Here is a 20430-nt window from a genome sequence, read left to right on the forward strand (position 1 = left end):
ATTGAAATTATTTATAAATACGTCATGAGTACGTTGGAAAGCAAAATAAGGGTTGTTTTGAATAAAAGCGACATTCAGATACCTCACAAATCTTCAATATTTTTCGAAATTAAAACAACAGCAAGAATAACTAACAAGGACCTCCTGGTAAATTATCAGTAGTGTAGGGTTATTATACCCTGCACCATAGGATAGGGGTATACTAACTTCGTCATTATGTTTGTAACTACTTGAAATATTCGTCTGAGACTCTATAAAGTATATATATTCTTGATCGTCATGACATTTTAAGTCGATCTAGCCATGTCCGTTCATCTGTCCATCCGTCCGTCTATCTGTCGAAAGTACGGTAACTTTCGAAGGAATAAAGCTAGCCGATTGAAATTTTGCGCAAATACTTCTTATAAGTGTAGGTCGGTTGGGATTGTAAATGGGCGATATCGGTCCATGTTTTGTTATAGCTGCCTTATAAACCGACCTTGGATCTTGACTTCTTGAGCCTCTAGAGGACGCAATTCTTATCCGATTGCAAAGAATGTTTTAAATTAGTCGATAACCTGATATAGCTGACATATAAACCGATCTGGGATCTTGACTTCTGAGCCTCTAGAGGTCGCAATTTTTATCCGATTTGCCTGAAATTTTGTACGACCGATTCTCTCATGACCATCAACATACGTGTTTATTATGGTCTGAATCGGTCTATAGCCCGATACAGCTTCCATATAAATCAATCTCTTTATTTTACTTCTTGAGCCCCCAAAGGGCGCAATTCTTATTCAAATTGGCTGAAATTTTACACAGGTCTCCAACATTTAATTTTATTGTGGTCCGATTCTGACCATAACTTGACATCAGAGCAAATCTTTTCTTTTATCCTTTTAATACCCACCGCAATAGAATGGGGGTATACTAATCTAGTCATTCCGTTTGTAATATCTCGAAATATTGATCTGCGACCCCATAAAGTACATATATTCTGGATTCTCTCGATATTCTGATTCCATCTAGCCATGTCCGTCTGTCGAAATCACCATAGCGTTCGAATGCGTAAAGCTACCTGCTTGAAATTTTGCACAGATACTGAATGTTGAAATAGGTCTTTGGGGAATGCAAATGGACCATATCGGTTCAGATTTGGATATAGCTCCCATGTAAACCAATTTCCCGATTTAACTCCATGAGTCCCGGGAATGCACAATTTTTGTCCAATGTGGCTGAAATTTTGCACATTGTGTTCTCTTATGACTTCCAATAAATGTGTTAAAATCGGTTTCGATCTCCCGATTTGATTTCTTGAGCCCCTATAAGCCTCAATTTTCATCCGATTTGGCTTGAATTTTGCACATAGTGTTGTCTTATTATTTTTACAACTGTGCCAAACAACGTCCAAATCGGTCTATTATTTGATATAGCTCCCATATAAACCGATCTCGCGATTTGATTTCTTGGGCCCCTGAAAGCCACAATTTATGTCCGATTAGGCTGAAATTTTTATGCGGTGTACTGTTTTGACTTTTAACAACTGTGCCAAGTACGGTCCAAATCGATCTACCTGATATAGCTCCCATATAAACCGGTCTCTCGATTATCCTTCTTCGGTTCCTAGAAGCTTTAATTTTGCTGGTTTGGCAGAGGTTTGGTTTGTAGCATAAAATTATGCCTTTCTACTAAATTTTGTTTGTATAAATTTTAAGCAGAATCCCGACCGAACTTAGCACCCTTTTACTTGTTTTGCCTAAGAAGAGATGCCGGGAAAAGAACTTGACAAATTGCGATCCATGGTGGAGGGTATATAAGATTCGGCCCGGCCGAACATAGCACGCTCTTACTTGTTTTTCATATAGGGTTATTGCATTCATATTAGGACAATTATAAAATAATGAAATTTTCTTTATATTCTTGCAGTATAATCGTTGGAGCGCCGCGGGCTCAATCAACTCTGGAATCCCAAAGGCATATCAATGAAACTGGCGCCATTTACCGATGTTCCTTTAAGGGCACCCCCAATTGTCGCCCGTATGTGTTCGAAAAACGTGGCAATATAAATATTGAGCACAGCGAGTATTCCTATGACTCGGAGAAACGAGACTACCAGTGGCTGGGAGCAGCCATGGATGGCGGTACCGAGGACACTGACAAGCTGATTGTGTGTGCCCCCAGGTTTCTGACACCTTCAATTTCCGATTACTTGATGCATGGCAAGTGCTATTGGATCAATAACACCTTGTCCGATATGCCCAGTGATGTGATACCGATATCACCATTACGAGGGGTACATGATCAGATCAGAGATTATGAAGATGGCGAGAGGGTTTACTACTACATGTTGGCTGAACAAGGTCTTAGTGTTCACGTAACTCCCGACAACGAGCAATTTCTTATTGGTGCTCCTGGTATTCATACGTGGAAGGGCTCAGTGATACGCTATCGAAGAAAGGAATTGAATGATGAGCCGAGTCTTAGTCGTCGGGACACGAGTGGTTCTCCACGCATTCCTAGGCAAACTCGAGTGATTTATGAGACTGATATTCCAAATCCGAGGAACTTCAAGCAGCCCAGTGATTCCTACTTTGGTTATTCAGTTAGTTCGGGCTACTTTGATTCCAATAACCGCAAAAGGCTTATGTATGTGGGCTCGGCTCCACAGGCCGATGAACAGTCGGGAGAGGTAAGTGCAATATTTCTTAGTTTTATATGCGATTGCCTCTGTATTACATTCCTCCTCTTGTAGGCTTACGTATTTGACTATGTAACTAAATACAAAATAACGAAACACTATGTTTGCCGCGGACTCCAATTTGGAGAATATTTCGGCTATGCTGTATTAGCGGAGGACATAAATGGAGATGGCCTGACCGATGTTATTGTGTCAGCACCACAATACACTATCAGTGGTTACTTTGATGATGGTGCCATCTATGTTTTCATCAACCAAGGCAGAGTAAGAAAGAAGGCATTTGTTTTACATGGCATTAGCACTAATCTTTAATTCTTATTTCAGTTTAATTTTGAACGCAAGTTGCTTACTTCTCCGATCCATGGCAAGGCCAGGTTTGGAACGACTCTTACAAAACTGGGTGACATTAATAGCGATGGCTTCAACGACATTGCAGTGGGGGCTCCGTTTGCTGGAGATGGCGCCGTATTTGTTTATATGGGCAGTGCCAATGGCTTACGCGAGCAACCCAGCCAGCGTTTGGACTATCCAAAGGTCAACGAATCTCCCTACGGCTCAGCTATGTTTGGTCATGGTCTGTCAAAGGGTTCCGACATTGACGACAACGGCTTCAATGATTTTGCTATAGGGGCTCCAAATGCCGAGACAGTCTTTGTTTACCATTCTTATCCGGTGGTTACAATTAAGGCCACAATTTCCTCCCAAACACGAGAAATAAAACCAGGACAGACATCGTTCCCAGTGACAGTTTGCTACAGCATTGCCACAAATTCGCATAAGGTGAGGGCGCAGGATTTGGCCTTGCATGTCATTATAGATCCCCAAGTGAAGAGAGTGCGAATAGCGTCGACAAACAGCAATGAATTACAGTTTAACGCCACAGCTTCGACTCAGATGCAATGCCGAGTTCTGGAATGCAATGTGCGTTTTAGTGAGGCCGATATCTTCAAGCCAGTTGAGTTGGAGCTGCATTATCAGCTGGTCCATGGAATACCCGATTCCGAAGGTATGTGTATGAAATTTAATCACTCTGCATTAGAGTATCCAAATGTTTTACCTGCTCTGCAGTGTTCTGTGAAACTTGCGCCGCGGTGGATCCCGTTGAGCCGAAGATATACTCTGAAAAAATCATCTTCAGCACAGGTTGCGCTACAGAAATTTGCGTAGCTGATTTGCAAGTAACCAGTAAATTGGAGTAAGTTTGCAGAGAGATTTTGCCCGAACTTGTTCATAAATTTCGTCTTCTTCCTGTTTATTCTTTAGTCGCACATTCGTTTTGGGAAGCAGTCGAACTTTCAAGGTTACCTACGAAGTCATAAACAGAGGTGAGACTGCCTACTTACCCCAAATCAATATCACCTCCTCGAATCGCATGCCATTCGCCAAGATACCTTCGAATTGCAAGCACAACAACCAGGATTCTATGCTCCTGTGTGATCTCAACCAAGGTCAACCAATGCAGGAAGGCTCTTCAGATGCAATCACCATTATCTACGATACCAGCAGCATATCGGGTGAGAACATGCAAGTAATGGCCAAAGTTTTTAGTACCGGCAAGGAGTCAACGGCTAGCGATAACGTTGCTGCTGACATTATAATGCTCACGGAATTTACTGAAATTGCCGCTGTTGGGTAAGTAAGAAGAGGATTTTGTCTCAGCCCTTTTTTTAACGGTCCGCATCCTCACTACAGAGAACCAAGAACAAAACACATAAATTTGGAGGAAATTTCGAACACGGCCGAAGTTATCAATTTTTATGAGGTAAGTCATAGTGGTAATTTTCAGTAACTTAAAGTCCGTTTTGTATATTCCATGTTATACAAACTGAAGCTGGACGCTCCAAGCGTCTCTTTTACAAAACAGCAAACAAATGTTTTAGTCGCATACTAGACTCATTGAATTGGCCTATAGGGTAGGATATATAGGTCAATACAGCTTGCGATACTTCGCAATTATTCAAAATGCAGGATCTCACGAAGTAAGGAGCTTTAAAAGCAAACACTGTTTCTTTCAAACGACAAGAAAAAAATCGAGTCACACTACTTTTAGTAAAGATTGATCAAATGTTGGGGTTACTAGGGCTGTATAATGAAAATCGGGCGATACATATATACTAAAATCTTATTCGATTTTAACCAAATTCCGTAGTAAAAATGCTTTAGTTTAGCTAACCCATAACATAGATATAGATTTTATGACAACGTTGTTAAGATTTGTGAACCCATGAAGTTTTTCCGGGGACACGCTCTTTATCGGGTAAGGATATTGAGGCTACCTAAAGTACCCACTATTTTAAATTTTGTCAGTATTGGGTAATAACAGTGGCTTTAATGAGCTCTTGTTTGAATTTCTTCGAAATACGTTAAAATATGACACTTTTATGGACTCAAGACTCTTAAACGGAAGATTGATCCATATGTCATCAAAATCACAATATGATCCGATCCCGACCATACACCACACGGATATCAAGAAATCATATAAAACTTTTCAACATGTTAAATTTCTTAACGAAAGAAACGTTGGGACTTTGTTTACGATAAAATTGCAAGAATTTGTGACGAATACAAAGAATGAATATTTCTTGGTGGCGCAAAAATTTTGCAAACAATCTATGAGCTGTAGAAATCGTTGTTGCCTCCAGCCAATCATCATATCGTGTTACAACTCGTATTATGCTGTAAACGAAGAATTTTTGGCTTAAAAGAGGTTTTGAATTTTTGCGTAAAAGAGCCACCCTTTACCACAGACGAAGTTGATTAAAGTTTTACCATAACTGAATTGACTTAAACATCAACATGTGGCAAATTTTTGACGAATGTTCAATGGTGGGGGAAAATGTTGCAGAGTTAGTATTCAAAAGACAAATAAAGACATTGCAAACGTTTATTTTTTTGCGTGTATGGGTTCGAGACCTTAAGTCGAGAGATGTGCAAAATTTTAGCTCGACATCTTCATTTTTAAAGGCTCTACCGGAAGGATTTTCATAAGATAATGTAATTGTCAAATTTACATTAGGATTTCTTTCAATTTCAATTGACAAAAAATGTACAACATTCTGTTAAGGAACAGGAAATACTTCTCTCATATCAATGAGCGTAGTCCGTTTAAGATTAAGCTGAATGATAAGGGTCCCCTTCTTCATACCGAGTCCCAACGGCGATCCGCTAAGCGATATCAATTCGTAGAGAAGTTTAATTAGGCTGGATACCTCAGAAAAGTTGCCAGGCCAACAACTTGCGAATGCTCACATCCGCTTAATCAGCCAAGTTCGCAAAGAAATGAGAACCTAAATTGGAACTTCATCTGACTACCAGTGCGGGACACACATACAGCAGATGTTCTATAGTCTCTTGCAACGTTTTCCGATCAGGCAGTAAACTGTCATGACGGACAAAATGTCTAAGAAGCCTGTTCTAGCCGACAGCAAAGCGGTAAACCTCTTCAGGTCTAGATAAGACCACAATACTTTGTAGTGTTCACAGCCCCCCTTGTGAACATTTGTCATTCGTTGCCCTTCGGGCCTGATCCTGAAAACTATGATTACGTGTCGTCTGCTCTACTATATCCTGGGATATTTTTGCGGCCTGGCACCCAGAACAGGTGAATTTTGAACTGTTCAGCCATCTCGTATGCGGCAGTCGAGGGTGATTTTTGTGTGCAGAAATACGTTATCCAGGGATTTAATGGCTGCCTGGCTGTCTGAGAAGATATTTATGCCAATCTTCGTTATGACGTTATTTCCATTACGTCACAACAACTTAACTTCTATTACCAGGGATATCGTAGTTCCAATCGGTTCTATCTGCAATAGTGGTGAAGTACTTTTTATCAAAAAGCGGTTCAGACAATGTGAATTCCGGATTTTCTGAGCCTTTTTAGCTCGCCCTTTATTAGCTCAGCCCAACCTGATCTATGGTCCACCATGGCTGTCGCTGTGTACCCCTTGTTGACACAAGCGAGTCGTTCATGATTCTGTTGACCATTATGTCGTTTTGTCAGTTTCCACTTCCTTTCAGGTCTAGAGTGATAAGTCGTGCAGAATAACTATAATAAGATGAGTATCTTTTACAGTTGTGGTAAAGGCCTCGTAAAATCGATTTTCTGATGTCTCCATATGCAAAAATCAATCTCATAAAAAAGGAATTTCTCATCCGATTTCCATGAAATTTGAAGCGGTGTATGTTATTAGCCCGGTACAACAGGTCAAGTTTCAAATGACGACCAAACAAATTTCCGAGAGGCCAACTGATAAACATCTTGGAAAGGCCAAGAAACGCAAATCTTGCCCTGTACACCTTTTGCAGGCCATTGGCTAAATTTGGGGATTAAAACCGTGTGCGAAATATTGGCTGTATACTGCAGGTGTTAGACCTGTAATGCTATATCGTGTTGTGCGCTGGCAAGCGTCGCTTAAAAATTCCACCCGCAAACAATACTCAGTCGGTCCCAAAAGCTGGTTGTTGGTATCAAAGCGGCACTAAGGAAAACACTATCTGATGAATTGACTTAAATGACTTAGGAGGAGGCCCGAAGCGCAACGAAAGGCAGATGGTCACAAAGCGCGAGTTGTGGACCCTCCAAGACTTGAAGAGTTATACGGCCTTGCTGTCGTTGCCTAAAACAGAGGCTTCAGTTATAGTGTTTATTTGTGGTTTTTTAAGGACACTTTTGTGGGCAAAATTCCAAAAGAATTATTGAGATACATTTATTAACTTTTCGTATTCAGAAAAATTGTAAATCTTGTCACCAATCCAAATGAAAATCGAACTACAAATGACTTCGTAAATCGCAAAATTCAAAGCCAATCTCGGCAAAAATTTCAAAACTTAAAAATTAAAAGTCGAATATTCCCAAACCCAGTAGATTTATCGCGAACCTCAGGAGGACTTTAGATAGATATTGCAAACCTCAAGAGGATTTTTAGATTGTAGGAATTTTTTTTAACACAATCCAGAAGAAAAAGAATCGAACCACAAACGAACAATTTTTCGAAATGCCGAGGTGACCAAATTAAGAGGCGACCAGACTACATAGGGCCTTGAAATTTTGCACATCTCGATAACATCTCTGCTCTAACCATTTCAATCAGTTATCTTTATCCGTTCTCATATGGCATATTTTTTACTCTATCCCACTGCGCCTCGTCTAGCCGTTTTTAAGAACTTTAATGGTATTTTTTAACTGTCCACTGTCAACAAGCAAAAAATTTAATTGATTTTTTTTCTTCCCTCTATCCGATTAATTTTTCCCTTTGAAACATTTACGAGTTATCTCTCTTTTGATTTACTTTCAGATCAAGAGCAATGGACCCAGCACAGTTCGTGCTATACAACTTGTTTTCGATATACCCGTGGCCTATACAATTCCTGGCACCTCTAAAACCATACCCATTATTGATATGAGCAACATCACGATGCACGCAAAGTATGATTCGCAAATAAAGGACGTGACCTTCTATCAAAACAATACCCAGATACTTATGAACGCAATAGAGAAAATGTCCAGTTTCTCCAGCCAATTCACAAAGAAAGTCATGACCGAAAGCAGCAGTTCACATTTTAAGACAATGGAAGTGCATCAGGGAGGCGAGTTCACCGTAAAGGAAGAGTCTTTCGGAGGTATGGCAATGATGAGTTAGAGCCTTAGACGTTTCAATTTAAAATCGGGTATTTTGTTTTACAATTTTTCAGAATCTGTAATGGCTTCCACCATGTCCAGCGGAAGAAGACGTAGGGAGGCTGCCGCATTGACAGCAAATAAGGAACAATACGCCTTAATTGCCAACACCAAATCGTATGACTTGCTGAGCGAGGACTTAAAGGGCACTCTGCCAGTCAATCGAACAATTGTTTTTAATTGCAACGACCCGGCAATGACTTTGTGTGTTCGCGCTGTAATTCCCCTTTATGATTTCAAGCCGAACAAACCCGTCACTGTGACCATGAAATATCATGTTGACCTGCAGGAGGTAAATCAGATTTTAATAGAACCATGGGAGTTCTTTGTAATATTGGTTGGGGTAAGCGTTCAGAAGCCCACCGACCCCACAGGGTCGACCTTGGCCGTAATCAAAAAGATCGAGTACAACATCATATCCAAGCATCAGCTTTATGGCACTCCGATATGGGTCATCATTCTGGCCATTATTGGCGGTCTGTTGGCCTTGGCCCTCATAACCTATGGCATGTACAAAGCTGGATTCTTCAAGCGTGCCACCAAGGAGGAAATGGACAAATTGGTGCACCAGGCCCAACTGTCGAACGATGGAGTCACCGAAGCATCAAACTTAAACTCGGAGCACAACTGATGTCTCAAGTATCAGGAAACAATATCAGCCATTATCCTTGTGATCTTGTCTCGAGTCCAAAAAAGCTGTGAATACACCTCCCGCCAATTTTGCTTCATGAAAATGGCAAAACTTGTTTTAGTTTCCTTTATTTTTTTTTTTTTGTTTAATTTTGTTTATTAATTTGTTTGAAACAAATGTTAAAGTGCGTATAAACATGAGCAGAAACACCAACAGGCAACCCATTGGCGAGTAGGTTGACAATCAACAATGCAGCTCGCCGTGAGGGTGGGTCGCTTAGTAGGTTAAGAACGATTTCGATACCAAATGTTACTATTTTGTGTGTGCATATAATTAAGTTAATTTATTTGTTTTAGGTTTCTACCCCTGTAGTTTGTTTAACCTTATGTGTATTTTCTATGTTTTATTTTTTTTTTACTATTTTTAGTCTCCTGCATAGAACTGTGTGCAGAAGTAAGTTAATATTTTAGTTGCCATGTGTAAATAACATTTTAAGAAAGGACAAAGACACACTCCATTGTGAATTTGTTGTGTATTTTTACTTGTAAATTTTATTGAACGATAAGTCGCTGCATTTCGTATTTTTTTATTCAAAAAAAAAAAAAAACACAAAAAGCGACGATATGCAAGCCAGTAATTTTAAGATTTTATAAGTATTACTTTTTATATGAGATATAAATAAAAACCCAATACAATAAAAATTACAACATAGTCGTTAGTATTTAGAGAAGTCAAATCGGAACTACCTCAACAAGTAAACGTAGACCTTAGTCAACAGTGCTCTGAAAGGATGTACAACTATCAGACTTGTAAAAAATATACGCCAAAACTTCCTTTAGTGCATATAAGGGTAGCAAAAAAAAAAAATAATGTAAAATAAGTGTTGTTAGACCACATACGAGCCTTTCATTCTCATTTAGCACGTCTGAAGGCGGCGGCTGTTCTTTAATCCTACATACAAAGAAATAACATTGCTTTTGGAGCTATATCAAGTTATAGTCCGATTCGGACCAGAAATGAATTGAATGCAGAACATTGTGTAACATTTCAGTCCATTCGGATAAGAATTGCACCTTGTAGGGGCTCAAGAAGCAAAATCGACAGATCGGTTGATATGGGAGCTGTATCAAGCTATAGATCGATTCAGACCATATTGCACACGTATATTGAAGGCCATGAGAGAAGCCGTTGTACAAAATTTGTGCTAAATCGGATGAGAATTGCTGTCTCTAGAAGCCCAAGAAGGCAAGATGTCAGATCGGTTAATATGGCAGCAATATCAGGTTATGTACCGATTTGCAACATACTTCGCACAAATGTTGGAAGTGATACCAAAACATCACGTGCAAAATAACAGCCAAATCGGATATGAATTGCACCTTCTAAAAGCTCAAGAAGTCAAGGCCTAAGATCGGTTTATATGGCAGCCATATCAGGTCATGAACCGATTTTGACCAAACTCAGCACAGTTGTTGAAAGTCATACCAAAACACCTTATACAAAATTACAGCCAAATCGGACAAGAATTGCGCCATCTAAAAGCTCAAGAAGTTGTTGAGAGTCATAACAGAACACTAAATGCAAAATTTCAGCCAAATCGGATAAAAATCGCGGCTTGTAAGGGCTCAAGAATTCAAATCGGGAGATCGGTTTATATAGAGGGTATATCATGTTCTTGACCGATTTAAACCGTACTTGGCACAGTTGTTAGAAATTATATTAGAACTCTGTTTCCAAAATTTCAGCCAAATCGGACAAAAATTCTGACTTCCATGGGCTGCAGAAGTCAAATCGGGAAATCGGTTTATATGGGAGCTACATCAGATTCTTGACCGATTTAGACCGTACATGGCTCAATTGTTGGAAGTCTTTACAGAATACTATGTGCAAATTTCAGCCAAATTGGAAAAAAATTGTGGATTTCATGGGCTAAAGAAAACAAATCGGTAGATCGGTTTTTATGGGAGCTATATAAGTTTCTTAAACGATTTTGGCAGCACTCGGCTCGGTTATTGGGAGTCATTACAGAATACTATGTGCAGAATTTCAGCCAAATCGGATTAAAATTGAGGCTTCCAGGGGCTCAAGAAGTCAAATCGGAAGACCGGTTTTATGGGAGCTATATATCGAAATCTGAACCGATATGGCCCATTTCCAATTCCCAACGACCCACATCAATATAAAGTATCTGTGCAGAATCTCAAGCGTCTAACTTTACGCGTTCGACCGCTATCGTGGTTTCCACAAACAGACCGACGGACATGGCTAGTTCGAATCAGGTTTTCGAGACGATCAAGAATATATATACTTTATGGGGGCCTATATTAATGCTTTGGGGTGTTACAAAGGGAATGACTAGATTAGTATACCCCCATCCTATGGTGATGGGAATAAAAATGTCTTTGAAATGATTTGGTAGTTTGTCTGAAAAACTTTTCCAAAGAATAATTAGTAATATTTAATTACAAATTATTTTAATTACATCAGCAATGAAATGAAAAATTTTAAGGACCCGGAAACACAATTTTAAACTCTGAAATAATCACCCAGATTAATTTACATTACAAAATAATTATTTGAAATAAAACCAATTCGTTTTTTTCTTGGAATTCCACAATTCATAACACAGTATTTAAGGCAACTGATATGGAGCTCGTAGTGATTAACAGACGAAAACTTCAGTAGAAATTTGTTAGTTCTGTTGGTTTTGACCGTAGATTTGAGCGCAGTGAGTTATTATTTAAAACATTTAAAAAATTTTTAAATCTTTTTACAATTAAAAGATTTTGCAAATGAACATTTCCTTATTTGTTATGAACGAAAATCTTTAATGAGATTCGACGAGTCAAATTGCATATTTACAACAATGTGGGTGTTAAGTTTGTGTTTCACAGTGAAATACCCATGTTTTTCGCGATTACTTTTTTGAAAAACTACAAAAATATCACTGATAACATAATACTTTTATTAAAATTGTATCATCAACAATGGGAATGAACTAATGAAAACTCGTAAAAAATAATAGTTTTCACTGTGAAAACTTCCCCACTTTAAGTGAGGAAGTGTTAAAATAATATTAGTCAGCAGACATTTATCTATGAGAGCAAGTTTTATATAACACTTATGCTAGACGCTGGGTCCTTTGACATCTATTGGTGGACAAAGAAAATAAAACGATTTTCGATCGCTTTTAATAAAATTCAAAGAAGAAATTAGCAACATCATTTAAGCAGAATGTAGATGGTTCTTTGCAAAAATTGGTCAAAATTTATTTTTTGAAATATTTAACAAAATATTGTGTATAACAAAATATTGATCTTTTTAGTAGCTATATCTAAAAATAAACCGCTCTGAACCATATACGACACGGATGTCGAAAAGCTTAATATAACTTTGTTAAATTTCATTGAAATCGGATTATAATTGCGCCTTTTATGTAGCCAAAACTTTAAATCGCGATATCGGTCCGAATCTGGACCGATCTGGGCCAAATAGAAGAAGAATGTCGAAGGTCCTAACACAACTCAATGTACCAAATTTTGACGACATCGGACAATAAATGCGCCTTTTATGGGCCCAAAGCCTTAAATCGAGAGATCGGTCTATATCCAAATCTGGACCGAAATAGGCCAAATTGACGAAGGATGTCGAAGGGCCTAACACAACTCACTGCCCAAAATTTTGGCAAAATCGGATAATAAATGTGGCTTTTATGAGCCTAAGATCCTAAATCGGCGGATCTGTCTATATGGGGGCTATATGAAGATATAGTCCGATATAGCCCATCTTCGAACTCAATCTGCTTATGGACAAAAAATTAATCTGTGCAAAATTTCAGCTCAACATCTCCATTTTTAAAACTGTAGCGTGATTTCAACTGACAGACGGATATTTCGATGTGTTGTAAACGAAATGACAAAATGATTATACCCCCATCCTTCGGTGGTGGGTATAAAAATGAGCGCAAGTGAAAAAATTTCATCAATATACTGACGCCGAAACTTTCACAATAAAACTAAGATATTCACAGATCGGCCTATAAATACTACAAAATTCAGCTTTGACGTTATGACCAAATGTTACAGCCTGCACCCAAAAGCGACCACAATTTTCAACAAGTAAAAGCGTGCTAAGTTCGGCCGGGCCGAATCTTATATACCCTACACCATGGATCGCATTTGTCAAGTTCTGTTCTCGGCATCTCTTCTTAGGCAAAAAAGGATATAAGAAAATATTTGCTCTGCTATTAGAGCGATATCAAGATATGGTTCGATTCGGACTACAATTAAATTATATGTTGGAGACCTGTGTAAAATGTCAGCCAATTCGAATAAGAATTGCGCCCTTTGGGGGCTCAAGAGGTAAAATAGAGAGACGAATTATATGGGAGCTGTATCAGGCTATACGCCGATTCAGACCATTATAAACACGTATGTTGATGGTCATGAGAAGATCAGTCGTACAAAATTTCAGGCAAATCGTATAATAATTGCGCCCTCTAGAGGCTCAAGAAGTCAAGACCCAAGATCTGTTTATATGACAGCTATATCAGGTTATGGACCGATTTGAACCATACTTGGCACAGTTGTTGGATATTATAACAGAACACGTCGTGCACAATTTCATTCCAATCTGATAAGAATTGCGCACTCTAGAAGCTCAAGAAATCAAGACCCCAGATCGGTTTATATGGCAGCTATATCAAAACATGGACCAATATGGCCCATTTACAATGCCAATCGACCTACACTAATAAGAAGTATTTGTGCTAAATTTCCAGCGGCTAGCTTTACTCCTTCGGAAGTTAGCGTGCTTGACAGATGGACGGACGGACATGGCTAGATCGACATAAAATTTCGCGACGATCAAGAATATATATACTTTATGGGGTCTCAGACGAATATTTCGAGTAGTTACGAACAGAATGACGAAATTAGTATACCGCCCATCCTATGGTGGAGGGTGTAAAAAAACACATTTTAGGTATTTTTACCAATTTCACAGTTACAGAAGAATTTTGGCAATTTTCTATTTGGAACTCCTGACTCCCATATAAACCGGTCTCTTGATTATTCTTGCTCGGTTCCTAGAAGCTTTATTTTTGCTGGTTTGACAGAAGTAGAGTACAGTCAAATGATGACTTTTTACTAAATTTAGTTTGCATAAATTTTTAGCAGAGTCCATGGTGGTGACTTCCCAAGATTCGCCCCGGCTGAACTTAATACGCTTTTACTTGTTTTTTTTATTGATTTGGTAGAAACTTTATGATTTTACGGAATTTTTAACATGAACGAATGGCAATGAATTAAACTATTTTATATACCCCTCATGTCATATCTTTCTTTCAATATTTCCTTAATATAGTCCATATACACTCTTGTGAGACTCATACACTTTGTGTGAGCATCGACATCCATGGTAGTTGCTATCCACCGGCCTTTCAGAGTTTGATTTAGCTGTTCTATGTATCGGTTTTGGGACCTTTTTTGTTTATACTCCATATAAAGTTTAGTATTATGTTGTTATGGCCGGAAAGCAAATTAAAATGAATAACGGCTTAAACTCGTCAATATTTTATTTTGTAAGTTTTTATTTCTTTTTTCTATTTACATTTAAAAAATGTCGAAAATCTTACTGCCTCCTGGAGTATGTCGCTTCAATATCCGAACACTCGGCCCATAGTGCACTGTGCTTCTACACCACGTATTATTTTTATATTTATCGAATTTGCCGTTTAAGCTGCAAGCTCATCTGTATTTTAGTCACAATTTCTGCTTGTGGTAATTAATCATACTTGCGACCACAGGCTCTTAGTTTTCTTACAATCAGACGGCTGTGCGTGTTCATTTCAGCCATTCAGTTAGTTCAACGCGGTCTATCATTGAGGATCGTAGGGTTCTCCTGGCTAAAAGTGGAAGTCTTATGAATTAAGTGGAAATATAATAAATTAAAACAAGAAAAAAAATATTAAAATGAGAACCACGAAAGAAAGACAAAAAATAACCTTCCTTCGGTTGATTAGTACACCGATAGTGTTTTTAATATTGTGGTCCGTCATTGAAGTTGAGAGTTTCAACCTATCACCCAAACCCAATATTATCATCAAGGATCCTCAATTGGCAACATATTTGCCTAAATATAGAGCATCATATTTTGGCTACACATTGAATTTAAGAAAACTGGGGTGAGTTCAACCCACAAACCACACCAAATCACAACGAACTCAATATATTAGTATACAATAATGGGTTTGGTTTTTGGAGGCAAATCAAAATGTAATAGATCGCGATGACACAATTATGGTTGAATTGCGGTAGAGTCTGGTGTGCGGGGTTTAAAAAAGCAGCAGAAAAAATATTTATAATTTTCAAAGCAAAGCTTATGAAAAGTGATTTTGTATGCGGAATGTTATCTTGTTCAGTAAACTCTGTAATTTAATCATGGCTAAAATTTGGAAACAGTTGACATTTGTTATCGAAATTCGCAAAATTAAATGCAAACGTTTCCAAGCAAAGCTGCCGCATCTGCAGTGAAGAACAACAAAATGCTGCACAGGAGTTACCAATCAATCCCGAAAGAACGTCATCATAAACCAATTTTATTTCAACGACGACCGTGGAAGGAACGTTGCCGTTAACGGCAACGCGCCGCCTCTTCCCCAGCCCCGAAGCGGTCAATTTTTGTATACGAAAGAGCACGTTGGGCTGAGCTCAACGAATTTTTCCAGAATTTTAATTGGAAACTTTGTTTTCTAAACGGTGACGTAAATGCTGCTGCCGAAATGGTGCAGGAAGTAATATTAATAGGAATGAGATCGTTTATTCCGACTAAGAATTTATCGGTTAAGCCAAAAGATAAAATTTGGTTTAACCGAGCATGCAGAGATGCTGTCAGATCAAAAGAGGATACATTTAGGACTTGGCGTCTGAACAAAAATGCCAATACCGAAATGCTGCGCAAACAGGCAAGAACTTCGTGTGCCAGAGTACTTAGACGCGAAAAGTTTCTTTACGAACAGCGTCTTCGTGCCAAAGTTATTGCTTCTCCGAGGGGAAGCAAGGGCTTTTGGTCATTCGTAAAAAGAATAAAGGGCAACCCATCGGCAATCCCAACTCTTGTTAAGGATGATCAAGTATTCACTGACCCGGTTGATAAGGCTAATCTACTGGCTATTATGTTTGCCGGAAATTCTTCCTTGTCGTTTAGCAATCAACCACTCCCCGTGATTGATAGCGTGCCTAGTTCGATACCTCAGATATTCTTTCGAACACGTGAAGTTAGAAGGGTCCTTGCGGATCTCGACGTTAATAAAACTCCGGGCCCGGACGGTATATCAGCACCTGTCCTTTGTAAGTGCTCTTCGACGCTTGCTCGTCCACTACGCAACCATTTCAACCTATCTTACCGTGCGGGAGTTTTCCCGCCCATCCCCAAAAAAGGTGGGGCGAACAACCCCGCGAATTATCGGCCAATTGCGATATGCTCCGTGCTCTCCAAGGTTATGGAGAGTATGGTTAACCATCATCAGATACTTAGAGTCCAATAGCCTTCTTAGCGACAGACAGTATGGGGTCCACAAAAATCGCTCTACGGGAGATCTAATGAGACGATGACAGTAGTCTGTGTCATTCATATTCAGTCGGCCATAGGCCCAATCCTCAAGATATTGAGGCGCATTATGGATGAGACGCTCTCCCAGGATTTGTTGGCCATTTCCGAGTGGGGTAGAATGAACAGAGTTGACTTTAATGCACAGAAGTCGCAGTGCTGTTTCCTGTCTCACAAGCGATCCACTTCAATCAGTGATATATATCGACGTTATAGATATTGAACAGTCAGATGCTCTTGATGTTCTGGTCATGAAGATACAATGTGATGTACGTTGGTCAAAACACGTGTTCGAAGTGTCGAAAGAAGCATTCACGTGTTTGGGATTTCTTCCGACCTTCTCAATATCTTTACTACCTACATCAGGTCGAGGTTGGAATATAACTCTCATATATGGGCAGGAGCTTCAAAATCATCCTTGGAGCTACATGACCGGGTTCAACAGAGAGCGATGGTGTTGATTGGTGACAGTAGGGTATCCAACATTTGCTTCTCTTGAACACAGTCGGAATGTGGGTAGCGTTATCTTGCTCTATCGTTATTTTCATGGCGTGTGTTCTAGGGATATTCGTCTACTTATCCCTGACGATAGGATGTTCTCCAGGAATACAAGACTTGATAGAAACTCAAACCCATTTGTAATTGATTGGCCAGTCGACCGAGCCATGCATTACCGAGAAAATTAATTTTTCGCCCGAACCATTTGTATGTGGAATCGACTTCCGACTAACGCCTTTCCCACCGACATTGACGTTAAAAAATTTAAGACTAAAATCATTAAACACTACACCCTCTTTACCCCCTCCAACCCCTATATTTCCCAATTGCCAACGCAATGCACTGAATATATAGGGGACATCCCTAGCGTGTTGGTTACGTGAAAAAAAAAAATAGTACAAAACATGGCCTTACGGATAGGTCGTTTACCCGTCTATTGAATATTTTGAATATATGATGCAGATTTTCTGACCACGCCAAAAAATTATCCATTACAAAACCTATTTACAATGCGGCTCTACAAAATAATTCCACAATGGGATTGAAATAAATGTCTAACCCACTAACCACTTTTCCGACTTTGTTGTCTGTGATCAGTCCGTCTGTTGGCTGGCAAGCTCTTTTAGTGAATGAAATCCCTCATTTATACTTGGAGAAATAAAGTAGAGATATATAATTTCATTGATATATAACAGGCAAACATAAGAACAAAATCAGTTTTTATACCCTCCACCATTGGATACCCTATTATATATCCTTGATCGCTATGACATTTTAAGTTGATCTAGCCATGTCCGTCCGTCCGTCTGGCTGTCGAAAGCACGCTAATTTTCGAAGGAGTTAAACTAGCCGATTGAAATTTTGCACAAATATTTCTTATTAGTGTAGGTCGGATGGGATTGTAAATGGACCATATCGGTCCATATTTTGATATAGCTGTCATATAAGCCAATCTTGGATCTTGAGCCACTAGAGGACGCAATTCCCATCCGATTTGGCTGAAATTTTGCACGACGTGTATCGTTATAACTTCCAACAACTGTGTTAAGTATGGTTTGAATCAGTCCACCTGATATAGCTGCCATATAAACCGATCTTGAAACTTGACCTCTTGAGCCACTAGAGCGCGCAATTCTTATCCAAATTGGCTGAAATTTAGCATGACGAGTATTGTTATGATTTCCAAAAACTGTGCCAAATATGGTTCAAATTAGTCTGTAACCTGATATATCTGCCATATAAACCGATCTGGGATCTTGACATCTTGAGCCTCTAGAGGTCGTAATTATTATCCGATTTGTCTGTTAATTGTGGTCTGCATAGCCTGATACAGCTCCCATACAAACCGATCTCTCTATTTTACTTCTTGAGCCCCCAAATGGCGCAATAGTTATTCGAATTGGCTGAAATTTTACACAAGTCTCCAACAGTTAATTTCATTATAGGACGAATCGGACCATATCTTGATACGGCTCTTATATCAGAGCAAATCTTTCCTCCTATCATTTTCTTTTTGCCTAGGAAGAGATGCCAGGAAAAGAACTCACCACCAAAGAACGATTCATGCTGGAGGGTATATAAAAATCGGCCCGGCCGAACTTAGCACGCTTTTACTTGTTTTTCATAAACTGGTAAACGGGATGGATATCACTAGCGAGAAGCAGTGATTATAGCTAGATTTCGATTTGTTTTGGTAAAAACGACGATTGACATAAATATCTTCTCAGACAGGCAGGCAGCCATTAAATCCCTGTAGAACGTATTTCTGAACACAAAAACCGCATGTCGATCAACGAGATGGCTGAACAGTTCCAAATTCAACTGCTCTGAGTACCGGGCTAGTTCTCAAGGAACTGTAAAGCGGACGAGCTTGCGAGACTAGGAACTACCCTACACATTCCAGGGATACTGGAATCAGTGGATATGCCTCTAGCGGAATGTAAGCTAAGTTTTTAGGAACAGGCCCGATGGACAACGAAGCTGGTCACAAAAAGATGGGATGTGAGCATTCCAAATATTTAATATACACTTGAAGAGGTCTACCGCTTTGCTGTCATTGACTAGAACAGACGTCTCAGTCATTGTGTCCGTCATGACAGGTCACTGTCTAATCGGGAAACATGCTGACAGATTAAATGCTTCCAGTAACGACTTTTGCAAAAGCTGTGAGGACATCAAAGAATAAGAGACTATAGAACAAATTCTGTGTGTGTATCCCGCACTAGCAGTCAGAAGGAGTTCCACTTTAGGTTCTTATTTCTTTGAGAAACCGTCTGATTTAGCGAATGTGAACATTCGCAAGTTATTGGGCTTTTTAAAGCGATCTGGACGGTCCAACATTGGGAACTAGAAGGCATATTTCTTCTTCTGTTCCTGTAGTATCACAATGGACGAAAACGTCTAAGTGAGTCTGATGGCAGACTGCCACTTAAACTAACCTAACCTTAGTATCATGTGTTTTGATAAAAAATTATTGAACAAAAACAACTTCTGTGTTATGTCCCAACTAAATGCTTGCATTCAGGAATCAACTTGAAGAAGGCCTTGGAAGTTTGGTTTCCGTTTTTCAGGAGCAATAGCTTCTCTCAAATTACACTGTGATACAAAATCTGAGAAAAAAATATGCAGGGGTTCTAGTGAACCAATTTTGTTTTGTTGGAGTCTATGGAAAACGAAAATACCTTTGATTTTTCTGGGTCACTTCGTTGAGTGATTTTATTATGTTAAATATAGAGAAAAACGCGTTTTTATACCTTCCACCATAAGATGGGGGGTATACTAATTTCGTCATTCTGATTGTAACTACTCGAAATATTCGTCTGAGACCCCATAAAGTATATATATTCTTGATCGTCGTGAAATTTTATGTCGATCTAGCCATGTCCGTCCGTCCGTCCGTCCGTCTGTCTGTCGAAAGCACGCTAACTTCCGAAGGAGTAAAGCTAGCCGCTTGAAATTTTGCACAAATACTTCTTATTAGTGTAGGTCGGTTGGTATTGTAAATGGGCCATATCGGTCCATGTTTTGATATACCTGCCATATAAACCGATCTTGGGTCTTGACTTCTTGAGCATCTAGAGTGCGCAATTCTTATCCGATTGGGATGAAATTTTGCACGACGTGTTTTGTTATGATATCCAACAACTGTGCCAAGTATGGTTCAAATCGGTTTATAACCTGATATAGCTGCCATATAAACCGATCTTGGGTCGTGACTTCCTGAGCCTCTAGAGTGTACAATTCTTATCCGATTGGAATGAAATTTTGCACGACGTGTTTTGTTACGATAACCAACATCTGTGCCGAGTATGGGTTAAATCGGTCCATAACATT

The 20430-nt window shown here is 39.2% G+C and overlaps 2 protein-coding genes across 3 annotated transcripts in view; both read left to right on the top strand.

Moving 5' to 3' along the window:
* Positions 1 to 9681, top strand: part of LOC106091014 (integrin alpha-PS3) — a 71282-nt gene extending 61601 nt beyond the window's left edge. Inside the window, exons 2-9 of one of the 2 annotated variants that reach the window (XM_013257405.2) lie at positions 1909 to 2671; positions 2735 to 2944; positions 3005 to 3686; positions 3749 to 3875; positions 3944 to 4312; positions 4373 to 4442; positions 7978 to 8302; positions 8375 to 9681. In XM_013257405.2, the coding sequence (XP_013112859.2) occupies positions 1909 to 2671; positions 2735 to 2944; positions 3005 to 3686; positions 3749 to 3875; positions 3944 to 4312; positions 4373 to 4442; positions 7978 to 8302; positions 8375 to 8991 (3163 nt within the window). In that variant the 3' untranslated portion in view covers positions 8992 to 9681. The remainder of the gene's footprint in view (positions 1 to 1908; positions 2672 to 2734; positions 2945 to 3004; positions 3687 to 3748; positions 3876 to 3943; positions 4313 to 4372; positions 4443 to 7977; positions 8303 to 8374) is intronic. The other variant, XM_013257404.2, reaches the window with a different exon arrangement.
* A 5175-nt stretch (positions 9682 to 14856) lies between these two features.
* LOC106091013 (integrin alpha-PS3) overlaps positions 14857 to 20430 on the top strand; it is a 34170-nt gene continuing 28596 nt past the window's right edge. Inside the window, exon 1 of the mRNA XM_059370267.1 lies at positions 14857 to 15175. Within this exon, the coding sequence (XP_059226250.1) occupies positions 14964 to 15175 (212 nt within the window). The 5' untranslated portion in view covers positions 14857 to 14963. The remainder of the gene's footprint in view (positions 15176 to 20430) is intronic.

Source organism: Stomoxys calcitrans, chromosome 5 (assembly GCF_963082655.1).
Source record: "Stomoxys calcitrans chromosome 5, idStoCalc2.1, whole genome shotgun sequence".
Lineage (NCBI taxonomy): Eukaryota > Metazoa > Arthropoda > Insecta > Diptera > Muscidae > Stomoxys > Stomoxys calcitrans.